Source organism: Lampris incognitus, chromosome 5 (assembly GCF_029633865.1).
Source record: "Lampris incognitus isolate fLamInc1 chromosome 5, fLamInc1.hap2, whole genome shotgun sequence".
NCBI classification, from domain to species: domain Eukaryota; kingdom Metazoa; phylum Chordata; class Actinopteri; order Lampriformes; family Lampridae; genus Lampris; species Lampris incognitus.
Genome location: NC_079215.1, coordinates 52796308 through 52816984, shown reverse-complemented (window position 1 = coordinate 52816984; position 20677 = coordinate 52796308). Strand labels below are relative to the sequence as shown.

Here is a 20677-nt window from a genome sequence, read left to right as displayed (position 1 = left end):
AGAGCAGAGAGAGAGAGAGAGCACAGAGAGATATAGCAGAGAAAGAGAGCAGAGAGAGAGAGAGCAGAGAGAGAGAGAGAGAGAGAGCACAGAGAGATATAGCAGAGAAAGAGAGCAGAGAGAGAGAGAGCAGAGAAAGAGAGCACAGAGAGATATAGCTGAGAAAGAGAGCAGAGAGAGAGAGAGAAAGAGATCTTCCAGAAGAAGCCCAGATGTCAGGAAAATGGATACCAGTTGACTCTAGGTAGCATCACCTTAGAGCATACGATGCAGTAGACTTACCTTGGTCTACTTATTACAGCATTGGGGGGTTTCAGTAGGGCAGTGGATAACCTAAAACAAAAAGCTCGCAGAGCTCTATATGCAATTAAAAATAAATTCTTTAACATTGATATACCAATTTCCATCTGGTGCAAACTGTTTGATAGTGTAATTCTTCCCATTGCGCTGTATGGAAGTGAGGTATGGGGTCCACTCAGTCTTCCCAGCCGCACTAGATGGGACAAGCATCCAGCAGAAACCCTACATGCTGAATTCTGTAGAACGATTCTGAAAATACAAAGGAAAACACCAAACAACGCATGTAGGGCAGAATTAGGCCGGTTTTCATTATTGATAAATGTACAAAAGAGATCTCTAAATTTCTGGATGCACTTAAATACAAGCCCAACAAATACATTGCACTTTAAAGCTCTGAAAACCCAAGAACTGAACCCCGAAAAGAGTCCCCTGAAGCAGCTGGCTCTGAGACTCACTAATCCTTTAACAAATACTAAGACCAACCAACCTCAGGCCAGCACTGCATCCCAAACAAACATGAGGATAAATCAGCTATAAAACAAACCAACATGAGGATAAATCAGCTATAAAACAAACCAACATGAGGATAAATCAGCTATAAAACAAATCAACATGAGGATAAATCAGCTATAAAACAAACCAACATGAGGATAAATCAGCTATAAAACCAACATGAGGATAAATCAGCTATAAAACAAACCAACATGAGGATAAATCAGCTATAAAACAAACCAACATGAGGATAAATCAGCTATAAAACAAACTAACATGAGGATAAATCAGCTATAAAACAAACTAACATGAGGATAAATCAGCTATAAAACAAACCAACATGAGGATAAATCAGCTATAAAACAAACAAACAGGATAAATCGGCTATAAAACAAACTAACATGAGGATAAATCAGCTATAAAACAAACTAACATGAGGATAAATCAGCTATAAAACAAACCAACATGAGGATAAATCAGCTATAAAACAAACCAACATGAGGATAAATCAGCTATAAAACAAACATGAGGATAAATCAGCTATAAAACAAACCAACATGAGGATAAATCAGCTATAAAACAAAGCAAGAACAATTATCTGAAACATTGGAATGCTGAAATCAAAACTCAAAACAAACCAGAAGTCTATCGGGCCCTAAAAACAAACTATGATCTGGAAGAAGACCTCTTAACTGTCTGAGACAGGAAGCAGCGACAGACCCTCACCAGATACAGGCTCAGTGACCACAGTCTAGCCATTGAAAAGGGGAGACACAAAAAGACATCATTGCCAAAAGAGCAACGAACATGTGGTCAGTGCATGGCAGATGAGGTGGGGACAGAGGGGCACTTCCTCCTTAAATGTGACAAATTTTGGAAAACAGTGCCGGGCTTTTGTCCAGGAGCTGGAACATGTGATTCCAGAGTAGCAGGAAATGGACGACGCAGGTAAGCTGCGGGTGGTCCTGGGAGGGGGGGGGCCAGCGGCGAGCATTGCAGCAAGACTTATATTGTCCTGCCACAACCTGAGAGACAGTGGGTGACGGCACCTGTTGCTACTGTTGTTGTTTGATATCATAATCATTGTTGTTGTTGCTGTTATTATGATAATCATTGTTGTATTGTGTTGTGTTGTTTTACATGCTTTGGCAATATGTACACAAACGTATGTCATGCCAATAAAGCACATATTGAATTGAATTGAATTGAGAAAGAGAGAGCAGAGAGAGCAAAGACAGAGAGAGAGCAGAGAAAGAGCATAGAGAGAGAGCAAAGAGAGAGAGAGGGAGCATAGGGAGAGGGAGCAGAGAAAGAGCATAGAGAACGAGAGCAAAGAGAGAGAGAGAGAGAGCAGAGAGAGAGAGAGCAGAGAGAGAGAGCAGAGAGAGAGAGAGAGAGCATAGAGAGAGAGGGAGAGAGCAGAGAGACAGCAAAGAGAGAGAGCAGAGAGAGAGAGAGAGAGAGAGAACATGATCAATAACCATACCAGCATATAAAGCATGTTTTTATTAGACATTGTGAATCTTTTTTTGTTTTGCTGTGTGTATTATGTAAAACATGTAATGCAACAGCTGTTGTGAAGATGACCTACGTATGTGTGTGTGACTTCATGTCGGCCCTCGAGACAATAGAGCAACACCTACCAGGTGCTAATGAGAGGGACATGGAAAACCGTGTTACGGAGCTATTTTTACCGTTCTCTTTCCGCTCCGTTCATCACTTACCTCTGCTTTTCTCTGCCTCTGTATCTCCCCGTTTCTTTTCCCTCGCATCTGTCTGACCCTCCTACACCCACCCTTTACCCCCGTCACCCCGCCACAGCCACTGCATACAGCAGATCCTGGAGAGCGTCCATCACTGCCATGTCAATGGAATAGTTCATAGGGATCTGAAGGTTTGTATGCACACGAAGAGCACAGCCACGGCCCTGCAGCCGCAACTGCAGGACTGTCCGGCCCTGCAGCCGCAACCGCAGGCCTGTCCGGCCCTGCAGCCGCAACCGCAGGCCTGTCCGGCCCTGCGGCCGCAACCGCAGGACTGTCCGGCCATGCAGCCGCAACCGCAGGACTGTCCGGCCCTGCAGCCGCAACCGCAGGACTGTCCGGCCATGCAGCCGCAACCGCAGGCCTGTCCGGCCATGCAGCCGCAACCGCAGGCCTGTCCGGCCATGCAGCCGCAACCGCAGGCCTTTCCGGCCATGCAGCCGCAACCGCAGGCCTGTCCCGCCCTGCAGCCGCAACCGCAGGACTGTCCGGCCCTGATTTACACACAAGCCCGCATGAGGCAGAGGACATGTACTGACAAGGTGTACAAGTTTAAATCAATAGCTTTTTCTCTTTCCTTATCTTGCCATTTGAGTTGAAAAGTAAAGCAAACAAAAATCAACCACTATTTACTCGAGCGGGAGGAAAAAAAACTTCTTTCATGTGGGTTTATTGAGCTTCATTCACCCATTTTAAAATATTAATTTTCCTCGCAGGTGTCCTAGAAGCTGGTTGGTTTAGCTCATTTAACAGCAGACACCTAAAACTATCTATCTATCTATCTATCTATCTATCTATCTATCTATCTATCTATCTATCTATCTATCTATCTATCTATCTATCTATCTATCTATCTATCTATCTATCTATCTATCTATCTATCTATCTATCTATCTATCTATCTATCTATCTATCTATCTATCTATCTATCTATCTAAAGCCTCATGCTACCCACTTTATTTGAGTTCCCTCGAACGTCATCGTTCTGTGTTCAGTGTGTGTTCAGTGTGTGTGTGTGTGTGTGTGTGTGTGTGTGTGTGTTTGTGTGTGTGTGTGTTCATTTATGCTTAGTCTGTTGCTCCAGTGATGAGAAGCAAGCACAAGCCAGAAACCCATGAATGACAGACCATTTGCATGATTGTAAAAAAAAAAAAAAAAAACTGGGGCGAGATCTGAAATATTTTCCGAGGTCCTGAATCTTCCGGCAGTGAAGTGCATTCTGATGACCTCCCGGGGGTTTGATCTGTAGAGGAGGGAAAGAAAAACGAATCTGTCGATTCATATGAATTCTGAACGTATTGCTGAGACAGCTAAAGTGATCTTATCCTCGTAAACCCAGAATAACCCGTCTGGTTGGCGTGACCGGATCGCCGGTTCAAATCCCTCCGGCTTGGTCGGGCGTCCCTACAAAAACAATTGGCCGTGTCTGCGGGTGGGAAGCCGGGTTGCGGGTATGTGTCCGGGTCACTGCACTAGCGCCTCCTCTGGTCGGTCGGGGCGCCTGTTCGGGGGGGGGGGGTAATGTGCAGCCCTCCCCGGATCGGCAGAGGGCGTGGAGCAGCGACCGGGACGGCTCGGAAGAGTGGGGTAATTGGCCAACTACAATTGGGAGCAAAAGGAAGAAAAATCCAACCCCACCCCCCACCACCCAGAATAGCCATGTTGGCTTACTGGGCTTTTTGCTCTCTCATATAGAAACTGCACAGTTGTCATAAGGTTTGTGAGTGTTGAGTTGTTGTGCACAGGCTTTGAAAGGATTCTGCACAGGCTTTCCTGACAGTCAGAGCAAGCGGATGTTGGCAAATGCATTATTCATTTGTGCACACAGTCTAAATGGCCCGAGGTGAGCACAGACCTTTCCAGCCTGTGCACCTGTGTGTTGTGTCCGTGTGTGCTGCAGGCTTTCATATGTTCATCAGTATGCAAAATTGTGTTTGTCAGCATGTGGTGTGTGTTTGTTTTTACCCCAAATGTGCCCACGTGTGACTGAGTCTGGCGTTAATACACCCATGTTTCCTGCCACGCTACACCTCCTCCCTTAGGCTTCTCCCTGCGGTGTGTACTTTTGTTACGACTCATGGATTTAAACACACTGGGGTTGGTGTTAAGTGTGGAGCGGTTTTCATGTCTGGCACCAACCCTTTCACTCAGAATCCATGAGACGGAGGAAAACAAGCGTACCGCTACAGTGTGGAAGTGTCCGTTGTCAGGGAGAGATCTGTCCCACCACAGCCCTGAGTCCTGTACGCGTCACTGTCAGTCTTTCCTGCGTCTGACACACAGGGACTTGCCCCGGACACTGATTTAAGAGCAGTTTAGTGTTTTTACCCCTAATGGTTTGGATTAGGATTTGGTGAGGCTAATCTGATCCTAGATCTGTGTCTGTGGGCAACTTGGTCCTTGAGCCTTTGACTTGTTCGCCTCTAACCTGTTTGACTCCGCCCCCCCCAGCCTGAGAACCTTCTATTGGCCAGTAAGCTGAAGGGGGCGGCGGTCAAGTTGGCTGACTTTGGGCTGGCTATCGAGGTGCAGGGGGACCAGCAGGCATGGTTTGGTGAGTATGCATCTGTCCATCCATCCACCCATCCATTCATCCACTCATCTATTGATCAGTCAAAGTCAAACTGTCAGACAGTAAACACTTGACTTCTCTATTCAGCTGTGACCACCATTCACTTTTCTAATGAATAAATCAATCCGCCAAGCCTCAGTGCCTGATCATCGACTCCCTCTTTCTGTTTCACATCTCCCTCCTCTCCTCTCACTCTTCCAGGCTTTGCCGGCACTCCGGGCTACTTGTCTCCGGAAGTCCTGAGGAAAGACCCGTACGGGAAGCCTGTGGACATGTGGGCTTGTGGTAAATGACATTTGAGCTCTTTCTTTTGAGTTTTTTTTCACCTTTCATTTTTTTTTTCATCCTGACAACTCCATGGTCTGCGTGACTATGTTGAAGGTGAACAATCACAATTTTCGACATCATCTTTACATATATAACGGTCCATTAGCAGCCATAATGATTGAACCGTCTCTGTGTGTCTCCGAAACACTGCTGAACTTGTGTCAACCATTGACTGGTGGACAATTTGTGAATAGCATGTATAGCATTCGCTTCAACAACTGTATGAAGCATTGTTACTCACATTTTCTTTTTTCGGATTTCCCCTCCTTTTTCTCCCCAGTTGTTCTTTGGCCAATTACCCCACTCTTCTGAGCTGTCCCAGTCGCAGCTCCACCCCCTCCGCTGATCCGGGGAGGGCTGCAGACTACCACATGCCTCCTCCGATACATGTGGAGTTGCCAGCCGCTTCTTTTCACCTGACAGTGAGGAGTTTCACCAGGGGGACGTCGCATGTGGGAGGATCACGCTATTCCCCCCTAGATCCCCCCTCCCCCCTGAACAGGTGCCCTGATCGACCAGAGGAGGCGCTAGTGCAGCGACCAGGACACATACCCGCATCCGGCTTTCCACCCACAGACACGGTTGATGCTAGATCCAACGGGGTGTAGGCACGGAAGTAGCTGTGATCGGCTGTTGCGTCGGCCAATAGACAGCGCAGAACCTCGAAGCGCACTGACTTGAAACAAATGATGCGCACTGAAACATTTAGCTAGCTAGCTTACAACTGACCTTAACATTGCCAGATCGTACTGTAACGATAGCTAACATTAACACTTGCTAACAATGGAAATTCAAAAAGAGTTTAAACTCTAACCCTAACCAACAACCAATCACGTCTGCTTCCGTGCCTACACCCTGTTGGATCTAGCATCCTCCTGCAGACACGGCCAATTGTGTCTGTAGGGAAGCCCGACCCTGCCGGAGGTAACGAGGGGATTTGAACCGGCGATCCCCATGTTGGTAGGCAACGGAATAGACCGCTGCGCTACCCGGACACATTACTCAATTTCGGCAACGTTTCACAGTCTCACAGAAGACTGCTCAGCATTATGGCTGCCAATGTGTTATCCCCACCTCATATAGAGATGTTGAAAATCATGATTGTTTCTCTTTTAGTAGGCGATGGCAACATCATCGTGGCGGTTTCATTTTCCTGAGGTGTTTTGACGGAAATGTGTTTCTTATATACTGTATGAATGGATTTTTTTTTTCTGTTGCTGAGGGACATTTCTTGGCTGCAATAGGCATTGCTGTTTGGTAATTGTGTAACACGTCCCTTTTTGCCAGGTGTGATTTTGTACATCTTACTGGTGGGCTACCCACCTTTCTGGGACGAGGACCAGCATCGCCTCTACCAGCAAATCAAGGCAGGGGCCTACGATGTGAGTTTGTCACTCATTTTCTTATTTTGCTTGCCAGAAGAAGTACACAGCTAGCTTGATTTCTGGGGCTTTTTTTTTTGTCTTTCTGAGTATTAAATGATCTCTTGGTTTCTCCCAGTTCCCGTCCCCAGAGTGGGACACAGTAACCCCTGAGGCCAAAGACCTGATCAACAAGATGCTGACCATCAACCCCAGCAAGCGCATCACTGCCACAGAGGCCCTTAAACACCCCTGGATCTGTGTATGTGTCTGATACCCAGCCAAACGCAGACACACACACACACACACACACACACACACACACGCTCAGGCACTTTCCAGTTAACAGATAAATTAGACCAGTCCTCATAAAGTACGACAATCAAAAGCAAACATACATAGAAACACCTACAAACATAATGCTCCATGCACAATCATATACATGTAATCTAACATTGACCATTGCTATAGGCAAGGCAAGGCAACGTTATTTGTACAGCACATTTCATACACTAGGGCAATTCAAACTGCTTTACAGAGTGACAAAATTACAAAGGTAAAAGGTATACAATTTTACAATTAAAAATCTTGAAAAAGTGCAAAAGTACAGACAAAAAATACAAAGGATAAAAGACTTAAAAGTAAACTAGTTAAGCTAAAGGCTATTCAGCTAAAAAGATGTCACAGGGCAAGGTAAGCAGTACAAAATAGGGATGTTTTTAACTTTAATTTAAAAGTGGTCAAGGTCGGAGCTTGGGATGGCCTATAGGCCATCCCCAGTTGACCTAAGGGTCCTAGAAGATTCATATGACACAAGCCTGTCAGAGATGCATTTGGGCCCAGAGCCACAAAGTGATTTATAGACAAGCAGCAATATTCTGAAATCAATTCTCTGAGTGACTGGTAAAACACGTTATAACACGTTAAAACATTCCCACGTTCTTCCTGTCCTCCTTCCTTTTCTAATCCTTATACCCTCTCACTATCCTCCTCAAGCAACGATCCACGGTAGCTTCCATGATGCACAGGCAGGAGACTGTGGAGTGTCTGAAGAAGTTCAACGCCAGGAGGAAACTCAAGGCGAGTATCTAGTAATTCTTCGTCCCTCTTTTTTTTTTTCTAACTCAAGCCATCTCTTCATCCTCTCTCCTCTCTTAACTGTCTTCCCACTCTGGACTGCTCGAGGTTACTCTAAAACAGTGACATTTAACCAAGTGCTATGGAGGTACATGTATATGCTGCTTTTCTTTGGGAGTGTTGGGTTGGGAAAGAAAATTTGTTTGACCGGTCAAACAAAAACATTTTTTTGTTTGACCGGTCAAACAAATGAGGACCAGTCAAACAAATCAAAAGAAGATTTGTTTGACAGGTCCTCTGCTTGAAGATGTGTTTGTTAATGAGTGTTGGGTTGGAAAGACAACCTGCATACACATGTACCTCCATGGCACATCACTCCCTGAAGCCATCTTCCTAGCCTTTTTGATGTTTTTCTCTTTCTGGCTATAACCATGAAGCTGATCTTTCTCTTTTCTTGCTAAAATACCATGCCTACCTGACTACTTCAACTTTCCTTTTTTTTTTTTGTCTGTTCCCTTTGTTTCTCATGTTTCTTCCTTCCTCCCTTCCTTCCTTCCTTCCTTCATAACACTGCAGGGAGCCATATTGACCACTTTGCTGGTCACAAGAAACTTCTCAGGTATGTTCCTCTCTGCCGGGTGACCAGAATTGAGTTTCCCGCCAGCATCTTAGCCCCAAGGTCATCCTTCTCTTCTTCTTCTTTTTCCGATGGAGCTAAGATAACCTTGGCGCTAAGTTGCCAATGCTAATACACCTAGCCCTTTCTCTCTCACTTGCTTACTCTCTCTCCTTCCCTGTTTCACACTCCTTTTCACTTTATCTCAGTCCTGCCTTTCTCTTTCTGTACTCCCTTTTATTTGCATGTTGTTTTGTGACCTCTCTTTTTTTGTTTCCTGTTTCCCTCTCCATTCCACGGTAATATGCATTAGCCCTTTCTTCCCCTTATTCTTTCAAGTCAACTTGCTTTTCAGTCAAATCAGATACTGACACATAACTAGCTTTTTATTCATCATTTTCTTCCTTGTTTAAACGTTTCTTTCCTTCTTTTGTTTGGATTTTGGTATCCATTTGAGGTAAGTTTTCTGGAATGAAGTCTTCTGGTAAGTGGGTAGGGATGTCCCCACCCACCAACCAATAAACTGTTATGTCTGAATTGACCTTCTCTTTCATAGCTGACCACATATGCATGCAAATTTAACTGTGTGGTACTTAGATGAGCAACGCTGAACCGAGAATCTCTATCTCACGCCTGCAGAACACAAGCTCTGAGCTCTGAATGAAATTAACAGAGGACTACAGCATGTATTTTGATGTGCATGTTAATGCAATATAACAGTTTTTGTTTGTACCATGTGAGTGCAGACAGGAGAGAGAGAGAGAACGAGAGAAAGGTGAAAGACAGAGAGCGCTAGAGAAAGAGAGAGCGTGTGATTTAGTGGCAGTGGATGCATGCATGTGTACGTATGCATATCTGCTCCTTATTTCAGTGAACTGAGGAGAAATGAGACTGTGCGTGAGCCCGTTTTGAAATGAGAAGTCGATGGGTTATAAGCACAACTCATTTGCATATCAGCACCCTTTACCTCACCAAATATGCATCCAAACAACCACCCACCCTCTCTCCAATCACGCTGTAGGGGGACGGAATTGCTAAGTGATGATGCCGCTTGGGAAGAATGCTGTGTTTGCATTACGGTTCATCAAGTAGAAAAACTATACGTTTAGATTTGGAAGATATCAGCTGACTGATCTGCTTGCTGCATGTTAGCATAGCCTCGAGTTCAGGGTCTCATGTGGGATGTCTGATGCTCTGTTTGTTTTCTTCCCCCTCAACAGCAGCCAAGAGTTTGCTCAACAAGAAGCCAGATGGCGTCAAGGTGAGTCACTTTGCACCAAACCGGAAAGAGACTCTGCACAAATCGGTTGAAACGTTTGGTGTCTGAGGAGCCTGAGAGATGTGCATCGTGCACTTGCAGTGTGACATCATCATTCAGGGAAAGTCGCTCCTAGCAGTGGGCAACGGTCGCTATTTTATCAGACTGGGTTCACAGTGGCTCTCGTGGCACAGCGGACCATGTTTACTCTGTGCGAGTTACCTTTTCAGTGTAATTTGGTCCTAAGTCTATTCCCATTAGTGCTTCTCTTCCTCCTTATCGTTCATCCGTAGCCCAGGACTCCCGTTTCCTATAATCCCTTAATAGTTCCCTGCAGTCCCTTAATTTCCTAATTCAGAGCCCATGTAGTTCTGTGCATTGAATTCTGTTTGTGTGTAGGGCTCAATCCGAGATCAGCCCTTTTGAATAAGAGGGGTGTGTGTGTGTGTGTGTGTGTGTGTGTGTGTGTGTGTGTGTGTGTGTGTGTGTGTGTGTGTGTGTGTGTGTGTGTGTGTGTGTGTGTGTGTGTGCGTGTGTGTGTTAAGTGCAACATACCTGTACACACACATGCCTTATTGTGTGTGCAGTGTGTGCTTAACTCGCATTGTTTGTTTGTATTTTGTGGGGCTGGATTTTAGATTGGGCCTCTGCATACCTTCAACGAATCAGCGTCACTGTGTTTGGGTCTCACTGTGACAAACTGCATGTTACATTCTCACGGGGTTTTCTTTCCCCATGTGTCCCTGTCCCTTCAGGGTAAAGAATAGAGGCAGTCGTTATCAATGGTACAACTAGAGGTGTTGGGGGTACCGGCTGTCTTCGTGTAGAGTTGTCATCTATATGACAGGTCTTCTCTTTATTGAGTGTGTTATTATACATAAGAGATGCGGGCGGCACGGTGGCGTAGTGGCTAGCGCAGTTGCCTCACAGCAATAAGGTCCTGGGCTCGAACCCCGGGGTAGTCCAACCTTGGGGGTCATCCCAGGTCGTCCTCTGTGTGGAGTTTACCTGTTCTCCCCGTGTCTGTGGGTTTCCTCCGGGGGCTCCGGTTTCCTCCCACAGTCCAAAGACACGTAGGTCAGGTGAATCAGCCGTACTAAATTGTCCCTAGGTGTGAATGTGTGTGTGTGTGTGTCGGCCTTGTGATGGACTGGCGGCCTGTCCAGGGTGTCCCCCTGCCTGCCCCCCAATGACTGTTGGGATAGGCTCCTGCATCCCGCGACCCTGAGTAGGATAAGCGGTTTGGATAACGGATGTATTATACATTAGAGATGCTGAATCATGGATGCTTCATATGACAAAAAAAAATAAATAAAAAGCTTTGCGCTTAATACCTGTGGGTAATATAGTAAATTAAGTTAGATAACAAAACGGCATTATAGTTGTTAGACTGCTATCGAAAGCATAATCCCTTCTGCTGAAGCCAGCCAGTCTAACGTGTTAGCGTAATTTCCAAGTCATAGAACAGAAAACAACGCTCAGCCTGAATGGAGTTTGTGTTGAGGGATGTCACAGCACTGACACCACATCTGAGTCAGTCCAGTAAACTGAACGATTCGCTCATCCACCCACCTTCACTAAAATAATGAGAATACCTTTCTAAAAACAAGATGGCCATTGGTAACTTAAAACCTTGAAAACAGAGGGACTGAGGACACGTGGGAAGGAGGCTAATTACACACGCTGTTTGGGTGCGTGCGCGTGCGTGTAGGTTTTTGATCTGTATGCAAATACACGTGTGTGTCATTTCCCTCTACACTGCCCCCTGCAGGTCAACAACAAAGCCAACATAGTGACCAGTCCCAAAGACACAGGCCCTGCCCCTGCACTGGTATACATGCGCAACTTCACCTACACCCACACTTTCACCCACAAAAAAACCCCCTGCACCTCCCTACCTGGCAACCCACCGCGGAGAAGGTACAGGTTCACCCTACCCACTCACATTGGGGTCAAATTAGGAGTGATTTCAATGTCAGCATCATTAGAATTTGAGCATTTGGACAAGAATCTAAAGCAGTTGTACAACAATACGTAGGGTAAAAGTTATATGGTACTAGATATGTACTATCATGATGGGGGAAACAGACTCTCATCCAGCAGCTCAAGGTCAGGCTTATCCCTGAATGAAATATTTATAGTGTGCACAGGCTTTCGTCACAGCCCGGCATGGCCCAGCTTTAACATACTAGTCTCAGCTAACCCCAGAATATAACGAACTCCTATATCTCAGCGTGCATGGCTCATGTAGAGCTTGACTAGAGTTTGTAATCGCTAGATAAGTATAGTGCTCGTTACTGGCTGGATCAAGAAGCCTGGACACACTCATTTGGGTCAGGCATCAATTAGGGTGGCCTTAGATTTGTTTTTAGGGGTAACCTCTACCTCAACCCCCCCACCCCCATCCCCCACCCCCACCTTTTCATCCCTTGACAAAACAGTGGTCCCTAGGCTGTGCTTTCTTTAGGCTTCGCTGCTCAGATGGTGTGACTCTGCATGGATATAGACTTTGAGCAGTGTTTCCCAACCCAGTCCTCAAGGACCCCCTATCCTGCAGGTTTTCATTGTAACCCTGCATAGGTAGCCCTGTTTGTAGTTATTCAACCAATCAGCAATGAATTAAGTCAGACGTTGCACACCTTGCATAATTAAGTGCTATGAGATGATTGGTTGAGTACGTACAAGCAGGGCTACCTATGCAGGGTTACAATGAAAACCTGCAGGATAGGGGGTCCTTGAGGACTGGGTTGGGGAAACACCGACTTAGAGGGTGCTGATCCCTTGGGTTTGCTATGATGCTACATTTAACTGATCCGTTCGCTTGTTGCTCGCTGGCCTGTGCATGGTGTTTGCTGAACGGCTGTCTGCACGAGATCACGTGACCGCTGCTCCGCATGACGTCAACGGCTTTCTGCGCTCTCATTCGCCGCGATGTCGACTACCCATGAATACATGCACACGACGCCTGTCTTCTCTCTTCCTCCCGTCGCTCCCGCTCGCTGTCATGACATACAGACTCGGGCGCATGCATGCATGTGCATGCGCGCGTGCACACACACACACACACACACACACACACACACACACACACACACACACCGGCAGGCTGTCGGTTGATGATATAATCTAGTGTAATCTGGTTGAGTGATTAGGAGGGCTGAGCTCGTCGTCGGGATCGATTCTACTAAACCCTGATTACAGACCGGACAAAAGCCCGAAGATAACAATGACATGTTAAGGAAGTAAGACAAACAGATACAGACCGATAGATAGGCACACACACACACACACACACACAACAGGAGATATAGGATGTCTTAATGCCCTAGTCCTCCATTTAGCTCGCTCACACACACACACACCCACTCACGGTCGGACATAGATTTTTCTTTTCTCTCCTCTGTCATGTCTTCCCATGTTTTCTTTTCCTTCTCCCCTCCTCCTCTCCTCTCCTCTCCAGGAACCACAGACTACTGTGATCCACAACCCAGTGGACGGAAACAAGGTATTACAATGTGTCCGCCGTTTGGTGTTACAATGTGTCCGCCGTTGTCACTTTCACTTCCTGTTCTCAATTTGATGCAATCTGATGACGCTACATGTGTACGTACATATATCCAGTAAATGATACGGACATGTGAGGGGCTTTAGAGACAAACAGGAACGCCGCTGGGTTGTTTACGTTGTCGGACGTTAGCGTTAGGCTGGTAATACACGACCTGCTGTTGTAACAAGGAGCGGACTGTCCTGTCCAACCAGGGCAACAGTGTGCCCATTTGACTGAACGCTGCTCAGTTGGTGCACAAGTCAAATAAAATTCATCAACTAACTAAGATTTGCAGGAAGTATACATTTCCCACTCTGGGCGTCCGGGTGGCGTGGCGGTCTGTTCCGTTGCCTACCGACACGGGGATCGCTGGTTCGAATCCCCGCGTTACCTCCGGCTTGGTCGGGCGTCCCTACAGACATCTTTGGCCGTGTCTGCGAGTGCCGGATTTGTCCTGGTCGCTGCACTAGCGCCTCCTCTGGTCGGTCGGGGCGCCCCTCCCCCCCCGGCGAAACTCCTCACAGTCAGGTGAAAAGAAGCGGCTGGTGACTCCACATGTATCGGAGGAGGCATGTGGTAGTCTGCAGCCCTCCCCGGATCGGCAGAGAGGGTGGGCCAAGACCGGGACGGCTCGGAAGAGTGGGGTAATTGGCCGGGTAAATTTGGGAAGAAAAATGGTGGTGGTGGTGGGGGGGTTCCACTCTGTGGTTGGATTCAAATTTGATCTGTCTTGGTGGGTCACGCTGATCAGTTTTTGACTGGAAGAGATCAGGAAGGAAGAGCAACAAAAACACCCGTGTATCCAGAACACTGAATTGCAGCTTCATACTGGTGGTGGTGTCCATGTCAGCAGGATGGTTAACCCAGCGTGAAATTGAATGGGACGCTATGAACAGCAGAGGGCAACGTGACAGATTCCCTATTGTCCTTACATTAAAATATGGATTTACCAGCAAATCTGATTGTTGTTTTCCTTTAATGACAACAATGTCCACAGCGCCAGTTAAATTTAATAGCTTCAGCCGATTATGTAAGAGTCCCCATTCTATATAATGCAATTAAAAAACAAAGGAATACACAGTAACACCCTATTTAAATTCAATTAATTCTGTCAACTTAAATATAGCAAAATCAGTGCATGAGACGAGTTGATCAGAGTTCTCTATTTTGATATTGGAAAAAATATCAACGTACAAGACAAAACAGGCAAGCCAAGGGGGCGTCCGGGTGGCGTGGCGGTCTATTCCGTTGCCTACCAACACCAGGATCGCCGGTTCGAATCCCCGCATTACCTCCAGCTTGGCCGGGCATCCCTACAGACACAACTGGCAGTGTCAGCGGGTGGGAAGCCGGATGTGGGTGTGTGTCCTGGTCGCTGCACTAGCGCCTCCTCTGGTCAGTCGGGGCGCCTGTTCAGGGGGGAGGGGGAACAGTGGGGAATAGTGTGATCCTCCCACGCGCCACGCCCCCCTGGCGAAACTCCTCACTGTCAGGTGAAAAGAAGCGGCTGGTGACTCCACATGAATCGGAGGAGGCATGTGGTAGTCTGCGGCCCTCCCCGGATCGGCAGAGGGGGTGGAGCAGCGACCGGGATGGCTCGGAAGAGTGGGGATAATTGGCAAGGGGGGAAAAAATCCCCCCCCCAAAAAAACAAAACAGGCAAGCCAGACTATTTGAATGTTGTGAATAACAACCTACACTTGCATATCTTGTCCTTCCTAAGGAATCCATTGAGAGTGCCAATACCACCATAGAGGACGAGGATGTGAAAGGTATGGACGCCATATCTATTTTCCTTTTTTCTTTTTTTTTCTGTCAGTGTCCTCTCTCTCACTTGCATATTGTGTATTTCAAAACAGTTTATCCTGACCATCTTCAAACATCCTGGTTCTCCCTCATCAGCGCAGTGCCTCTCCATCTTCATCTTTCTCTGCAACTTGAGAAAAATGCTCGAGTGTCGAGTGCCTGTGCACACCACACCACATTCTCCAACCGGCTGTTAACTCCTCTCGTGAAATATAATCGGCCCAGTACTTTTCATTTCAACTCCTCCTCATTCCCAGTCATGGTCGACGCCGACACTGAAGTCGGTACCGCTCGCTCAGCTTGCTTTGTTCATATATAAATACCTTTGTTATGTTTCTTGAGTTCTACTAAATGTTCTTCCTCGTCACTTCTGGAGGAGCTTTCCATTTTTTTGTTGCCTTTTTTTTGTCTGTCAATAATCCATTTTTGTTTTCCAACAATCTCTTTTCCCGCCACACACACTCACACACTCATCCTGACCACCACCACCCCCCCCCCCCCCACACACACATACAACATCCGCCAGCCCTTCGTCTGGGCAGCTTGGTGGGCAGTCTGTTGAGCTCAAAGGGCCGCTCCTCACAGATGTCTGAGCCAAGGCAATCTCCCACCTCCTCAGTCCAGAGTAAGTTACTCCTGAGTGGGGGAGACGCTCCATGTCCACCCTCCCCCTCTAACTCAGACATCCCTCGAGGGAAGACTGCTCCCCCTCACATTCCGTCCCTACAGTCCCTCACCCCCTCCTGTGTGTAAGTTATAATTTGCCGGTTTCTGTGCCCCCCCCCCCGCCCGTCCTGCACGAGCCTCATCCTGACATTCCTAAAGGTTAAACACACACAGGGAGAAGTGATCAATTTCCACTAAACCCCGGGAATGTCGGGTAAAAAAAGATAACCCGTAATTATAACGATCTCATAGTGAAACCCCCCCCCCCCAAAAGCATTCAGCTTGATGATGAGGTTTTTCTTTTGTGTTACCCTTTGGCTCTGTGCCCCACCTGTATTTGAGTTCAGTATGTGTTATGAAGACGGCTTTTCCTCTATTGTGTATACATTAACTATGTCCCCAAGGTATACAGATTGTCTTCTCACTCCCTACACTTGCCTCCAGTAAGACTGACCCAAACACACACACGCATGCATGCACTATGCATGCATGCACACAGGTGCAAACACAGAAATAGACATACATACTGTGCAGCTCTAATTTGCACTCATGCACAAATAATTACGCACAAATACCTGATGACACATATATGTAGTTTTCCAAGCCCTAGTTCACACACGTGTTAACAGAACTGTCTTACAAATGGCTATTCTTATAGTATAGGGGCCCTATTTCTCCCCCCCCCCCCCCCGGCTGTGGAGGCATTGGTGGTGAAGATGCTGATTAGTTATTTGAACGTGTCTTTTTATTGGACAAAATGACAAGTTATTTTCTCACTATCCCCCAGCCTGCAACAATAACAATAAAGGTAACCGTGAACATCTTTTAAAACCACATCTGTAGCGAGCAACTGCATCTAGTCATTGGTTTGTCTTTGGTCGTTTTGAGCTCTGTGGGGTGAAAGGAGTTTTACCGTCCTATTTTTCCTTGCCAAGTGTCACTATTAGCCATGGGAGGCACCGATTTCTGTTTCGTTGTGTTACTCCGAAACGAAACGAAATCGGTAAAAAGGATCTTTTTGCGTGCCTTCCATTTCTAATAAGCTCAATATCCTACTGTTTTGTAGATTAGTGTCCATTTGAAACTGGTCTGGTGTCAGATTAGTATGACCCACACTCAGACCTATTCCTCCGATGTCCATGTATGTGTGCTACCTGGCTGACGGTGCTCTGTGATTGTTTGTTGTAGCTCGTAAACAAGAAATTATCAAAGTCACCGAGCAGCTGATCGAATCTATCAACAATGGAGACTTTGAGGCCTATGCGTAAGTTTTGCTGTCTCACACTCTTGCATGATTGTTAAGGCCAGCACACACCGCCGCAAAAACACAGCGGCGAGTCCGATGACTCCAGTCAACTTACGCCCATAGCGTACGACAGGGGTGCTAGCTGATGCCCGCCAAATATGAGAGGCGCTGTGTTTATCACTGCCCTGCAAAACCAGTATAAAAAAAAAAAATCTTGCAGAAAATATGAATCTGTAGCAGCACTGATGCCTGGGAATAGAACAGTGTCCTGACAATTTGCGGCTCGTCAAGTAGACGCGTATCGACTCAAGGCTAGCTGCCACCGGTGTGGGGGCCTTGCATTGAAATGAACTGGCGCACTCCTCTTGACTCAGGTCAGCTGGCACCAGTGTGCGATGGCCTTTATTGTAGCAGAGGTCTTGAGATGTCTGGCTAGATTACTTCTTGGCTGCTCACTTTGCGATATATGTCTCCTTCACCTGTCTTAACAGGAAGATTTGTGATCCTGGGTTGACCTCTTTTGAGCCCGAGGCCCTGGGCAACCTGGTGGAGGGGCACGACTTCCATCGCTTCTACTTTGAGAACGGTGAGTTGTTTTAGCCAACATAATTCACGTCATTAAAGGAACAAGACAAAACTGATTGACCAAACTTGACAATCACTAAATGTGTGATGGATTAAATGACTAGGCGTGGTATGTAGTCATTGTAGTAGGGGTACTGGTAGGCCTCGAAAGGGGCTAAAGTGCAGTTCATCCACTTTCATTGTCCTATTTGGTCCGTGGATTTGAACCAGCAAACTCTTCATGGCAGTGAGGTGATTCTCTTTATGTATAATTTGTAATTTATAATTGATTATGGGTCGGGTTGTAAACTTTACAGTCCGCACACTGGAGCAGCCCAAGTGAATACGAAACCAAACCAACATTATGGCAAAACAAAGAGGAAAAAATGGGATGCATTTAAGAATTCAGAAATGGGAAAAACGAATAGATGCAAGACTAAAAAAAAAGAAGATTTCCTTCAAATTATCAAAACATTCAATGTGCAACCCCTTGGTAATTTCTTGGGTGCAGTTAATGTGGAAAATCGTCTGAATTTAGGTCAGGTAAAAGGGGCAAATGTTAAATGGATCAATTTTCTGTAGGATTATTTACTCTAGTTTATGTGCCTCATCACAGACAATTCATGTTCAGGAGTATTGGGGAGAGGGACTGAGACGGATTTTTCCAGCGAAGGTCAATAATATTTACTGAATTTGATACTTAAAACACAATTAAAGAATAGTTTTGTTCTTTTTTACAACTTGGGTCTTCCTTGTAGTTTTTGCCCTCATCCATATTGGTTATAGATACCGTTTTACTCGCTGGCTTCAGTTTGGAGGGGTTGAACACAAGGCCATCATTGGACGCGACTTTGCAATGGTGTGTTATGGGGTAACCGAACACAAACCTTAAACCTGTCCTTTCAACAGCAAAATAAATAAATAAATAAATAAATAAAAGCCCTAGTTCCTCGGTTAGTGTGTTCATGATTTCTGCTTATTTTTCATCCATGACTTGTCAGTTGTGCCGAGCAGCAGTGAGCCAGTGGTTTTTACTAAGAAAGTAAGTATAGCCCGGTCAATCCTGCAAGATGAGCCAGGTAGTACCTCCTCAATGTGATGACTGTAACTTAAAACTTGTATGTGGTTTACATAATCGGGTTAAATTGGACTTGCTGAAATGCTCTCATTCAGTTTCCCAGTAAGATACTGTTGCACAGCTGAGTCCAGCCCATGTCCAAAATTTCCCAAATAACGTCGGTGACTAAAATGAGATCATAACTGATACAAGGGATGACAAATCTTCAGAAAATAAGACCCAGCTTCTAAAAAAAGAAAAGAAAAAGGAACTACCCTTGATGTCCCTTATTAGGAACTGGTAGGGAGCAGTGTTTGGTAATCTGTTAGGCTATATATGAGTGGAGCTAAAGCGTTTGACTTCAGATGGTTTGCATAATGACTCTTATCATGATGTCATGCATTTATAGATTGCTTACCGGTACACTACAAGGGCATGACTCTGATTATAGACTATCCTTGGAGCGAAAACACTCGAATGAATAATGGCTGCTATAAATAGCAGAGCGTCCTTGGTCTGGCTAAGATTAGCACTGATAAATCAGACATGCCCTAGAAACCTCAATCACTTTCCAAGTATATTGTTGTCCAGTATCCATCTGTGCCTTATCACACCCATATCGGTTGTTAACTCTTTTTAAAGCAGTGCCAGGATATCACAAACTGATTAACGATTTCTAGTCTCAAAAGTACAAAAGTGCTATACTTTCACAACAGCATTTAACCACGCTTTTCTATCCGGTGTGTAAAAGCAGACGGTGACGGGTCATCCGGCCCGAGTGTGATAGTAAATGATACCTCTTCTCTTATTCAGCCATGTTATCAGCGTAGTTTAAGATGATGTTGGATGAACCAGCCCGTCATCTCCTCTCCGATCCTCCTCTCCTGCCAGCTCTGTCTAAAGGGAACAAGCCCATGCACGCCATCTTGTTGAACCCACATGTGTACCTGATTGTTTGCCCCCCCCTGTAGCCAGCCCTGTGCCTCCCTCTATTCCAGTTCAATATGTGTTATGAAGAAGGCTTTTCCTCTACTGCGTGTACTGTAACTATGTCCCCAAGATACAGACTGTCTTCTCATGCCCTACACTTGGCCTTCAGTTAAGACTTACCAAAACACACACATGCATGCACGTACTATGCATGCCCGCACACAGGTGCACAAGTGCTATACTTTCACAACAGCGGTTAACCACACTTCCCTAACCAGTGTGGAAAATGAGAGGGTGATGTGTCATCCGGTCTGAATATGATATGATACTTGTTCCTCTTATCCAGCCATGTTATCAGCGTAGTTTAAGATAATGTTGGACTAAACAGCCCCTCATTTTCCTCTCCGACCCTCCTCTCCTGCCAGCTCTGTCTAAAGGGAACAAGCCGGTGCACACCATCTTGTTGAACCCACACGTGCACCTGATTGGGGAGAACGCGGCATGCATCGCCTACATTAGGCTGACCCAGTACATGGACAGCAGCGGCATGCCCCGCACCATGCAGTCCGAGGAGACCCGCGTCTGGCACCGCCGCGATGGCAAGTGGCAGAATATTCACTTCCACCGCTCCGGCTCCCCCAGCGTCCCCTCCCAGTAAGAGACATGCACCAGTCACGACCACCCAATAAGACAAGTTATGTTTGAGCCCCGTTTAAACCAAACCACCAAGAAAGTGAAGTGTGACATAAGAGTTTATATAAGAGCTATGCACAACAAGGTGAAAAGGCACAGTTTAGTGAAATGTGTCACAGCAACAGTCATTCTGAGCATCAGTTTATATGGTGAACTGCAGTGTGTACTCTTCTTATGCATGTTAACTTTTTTTGTTTCTGTCTGCTTTTTGTTTGTTTGTTTGTTTGTTGTTGCAGTTAATGAAATATCAAGATTTAGATTTTTAAAAAAAAATCCCATCAACAAATCTTCAAGAGGAACAGTCAACTAGCCAACCCCTGACTGCTTTCCGACCCCTGACCCCTACTATAAGGACATGACATCGCACAGGACAAGAGTACTAATACATTTTACTGTTATGGC

At 46.1% G+C, this 20677-nt stretch overlaps 1 protein-coding gene across 1 annotated transcript in view; it reads left to right on the top strand.

Moving 5' to 3' along the window:
* camk2d2 (calcium/calmodulin-dependent protein kinase (CaM kinase) II delta 2) overlaps positions 1-20240 on the top strand; it is a 56405-nt gene extending 36165 nt beyond the window's left edge. The window contains exons 5-18 of the mRNA XM_056280554.1: positions 2614-2686; positions 5007-5109; positions 5329-5412; positions 6742-6836; positions 6955-7077; positions 7812-7895; positions 8469-8511; positions 9729-9769; positions 11538-11597; positions 13227-13271; positions 15037-15085; positions 16974-17049; positions 17523-17617; positions 20008-20240. Of these exons, the coding sequence (XP_056136529.1) occupies positions 2614-2686; positions 5007-5109; positions 5329-5412; positions 6742-6836; positions 6955-7077; positions 7812-7895; positions 8469-8511; positions 9729-9769; positions 11538-11597; positions 13227-13271; positions 15037-15085; positions 16974-17049; positions 17523-17617; positions 20008-20240 (1204 nt within the window). The remainder of the gene's footprint in view (positions 1-2613; positions 2687-5006; positions 5110-5328; positions 5413-6741; positions 6837-6954; positions 7078-7811; positions 7896-8468; positions 8512-9728; positions 9770-11537; positions 11598-13226; positions 13272-15036; positions 15086-16973; positions 17050-17522; positions 17618-20007) is intronic.
* Positions 20241-20677: the final 437 nt, after the last annotated feature.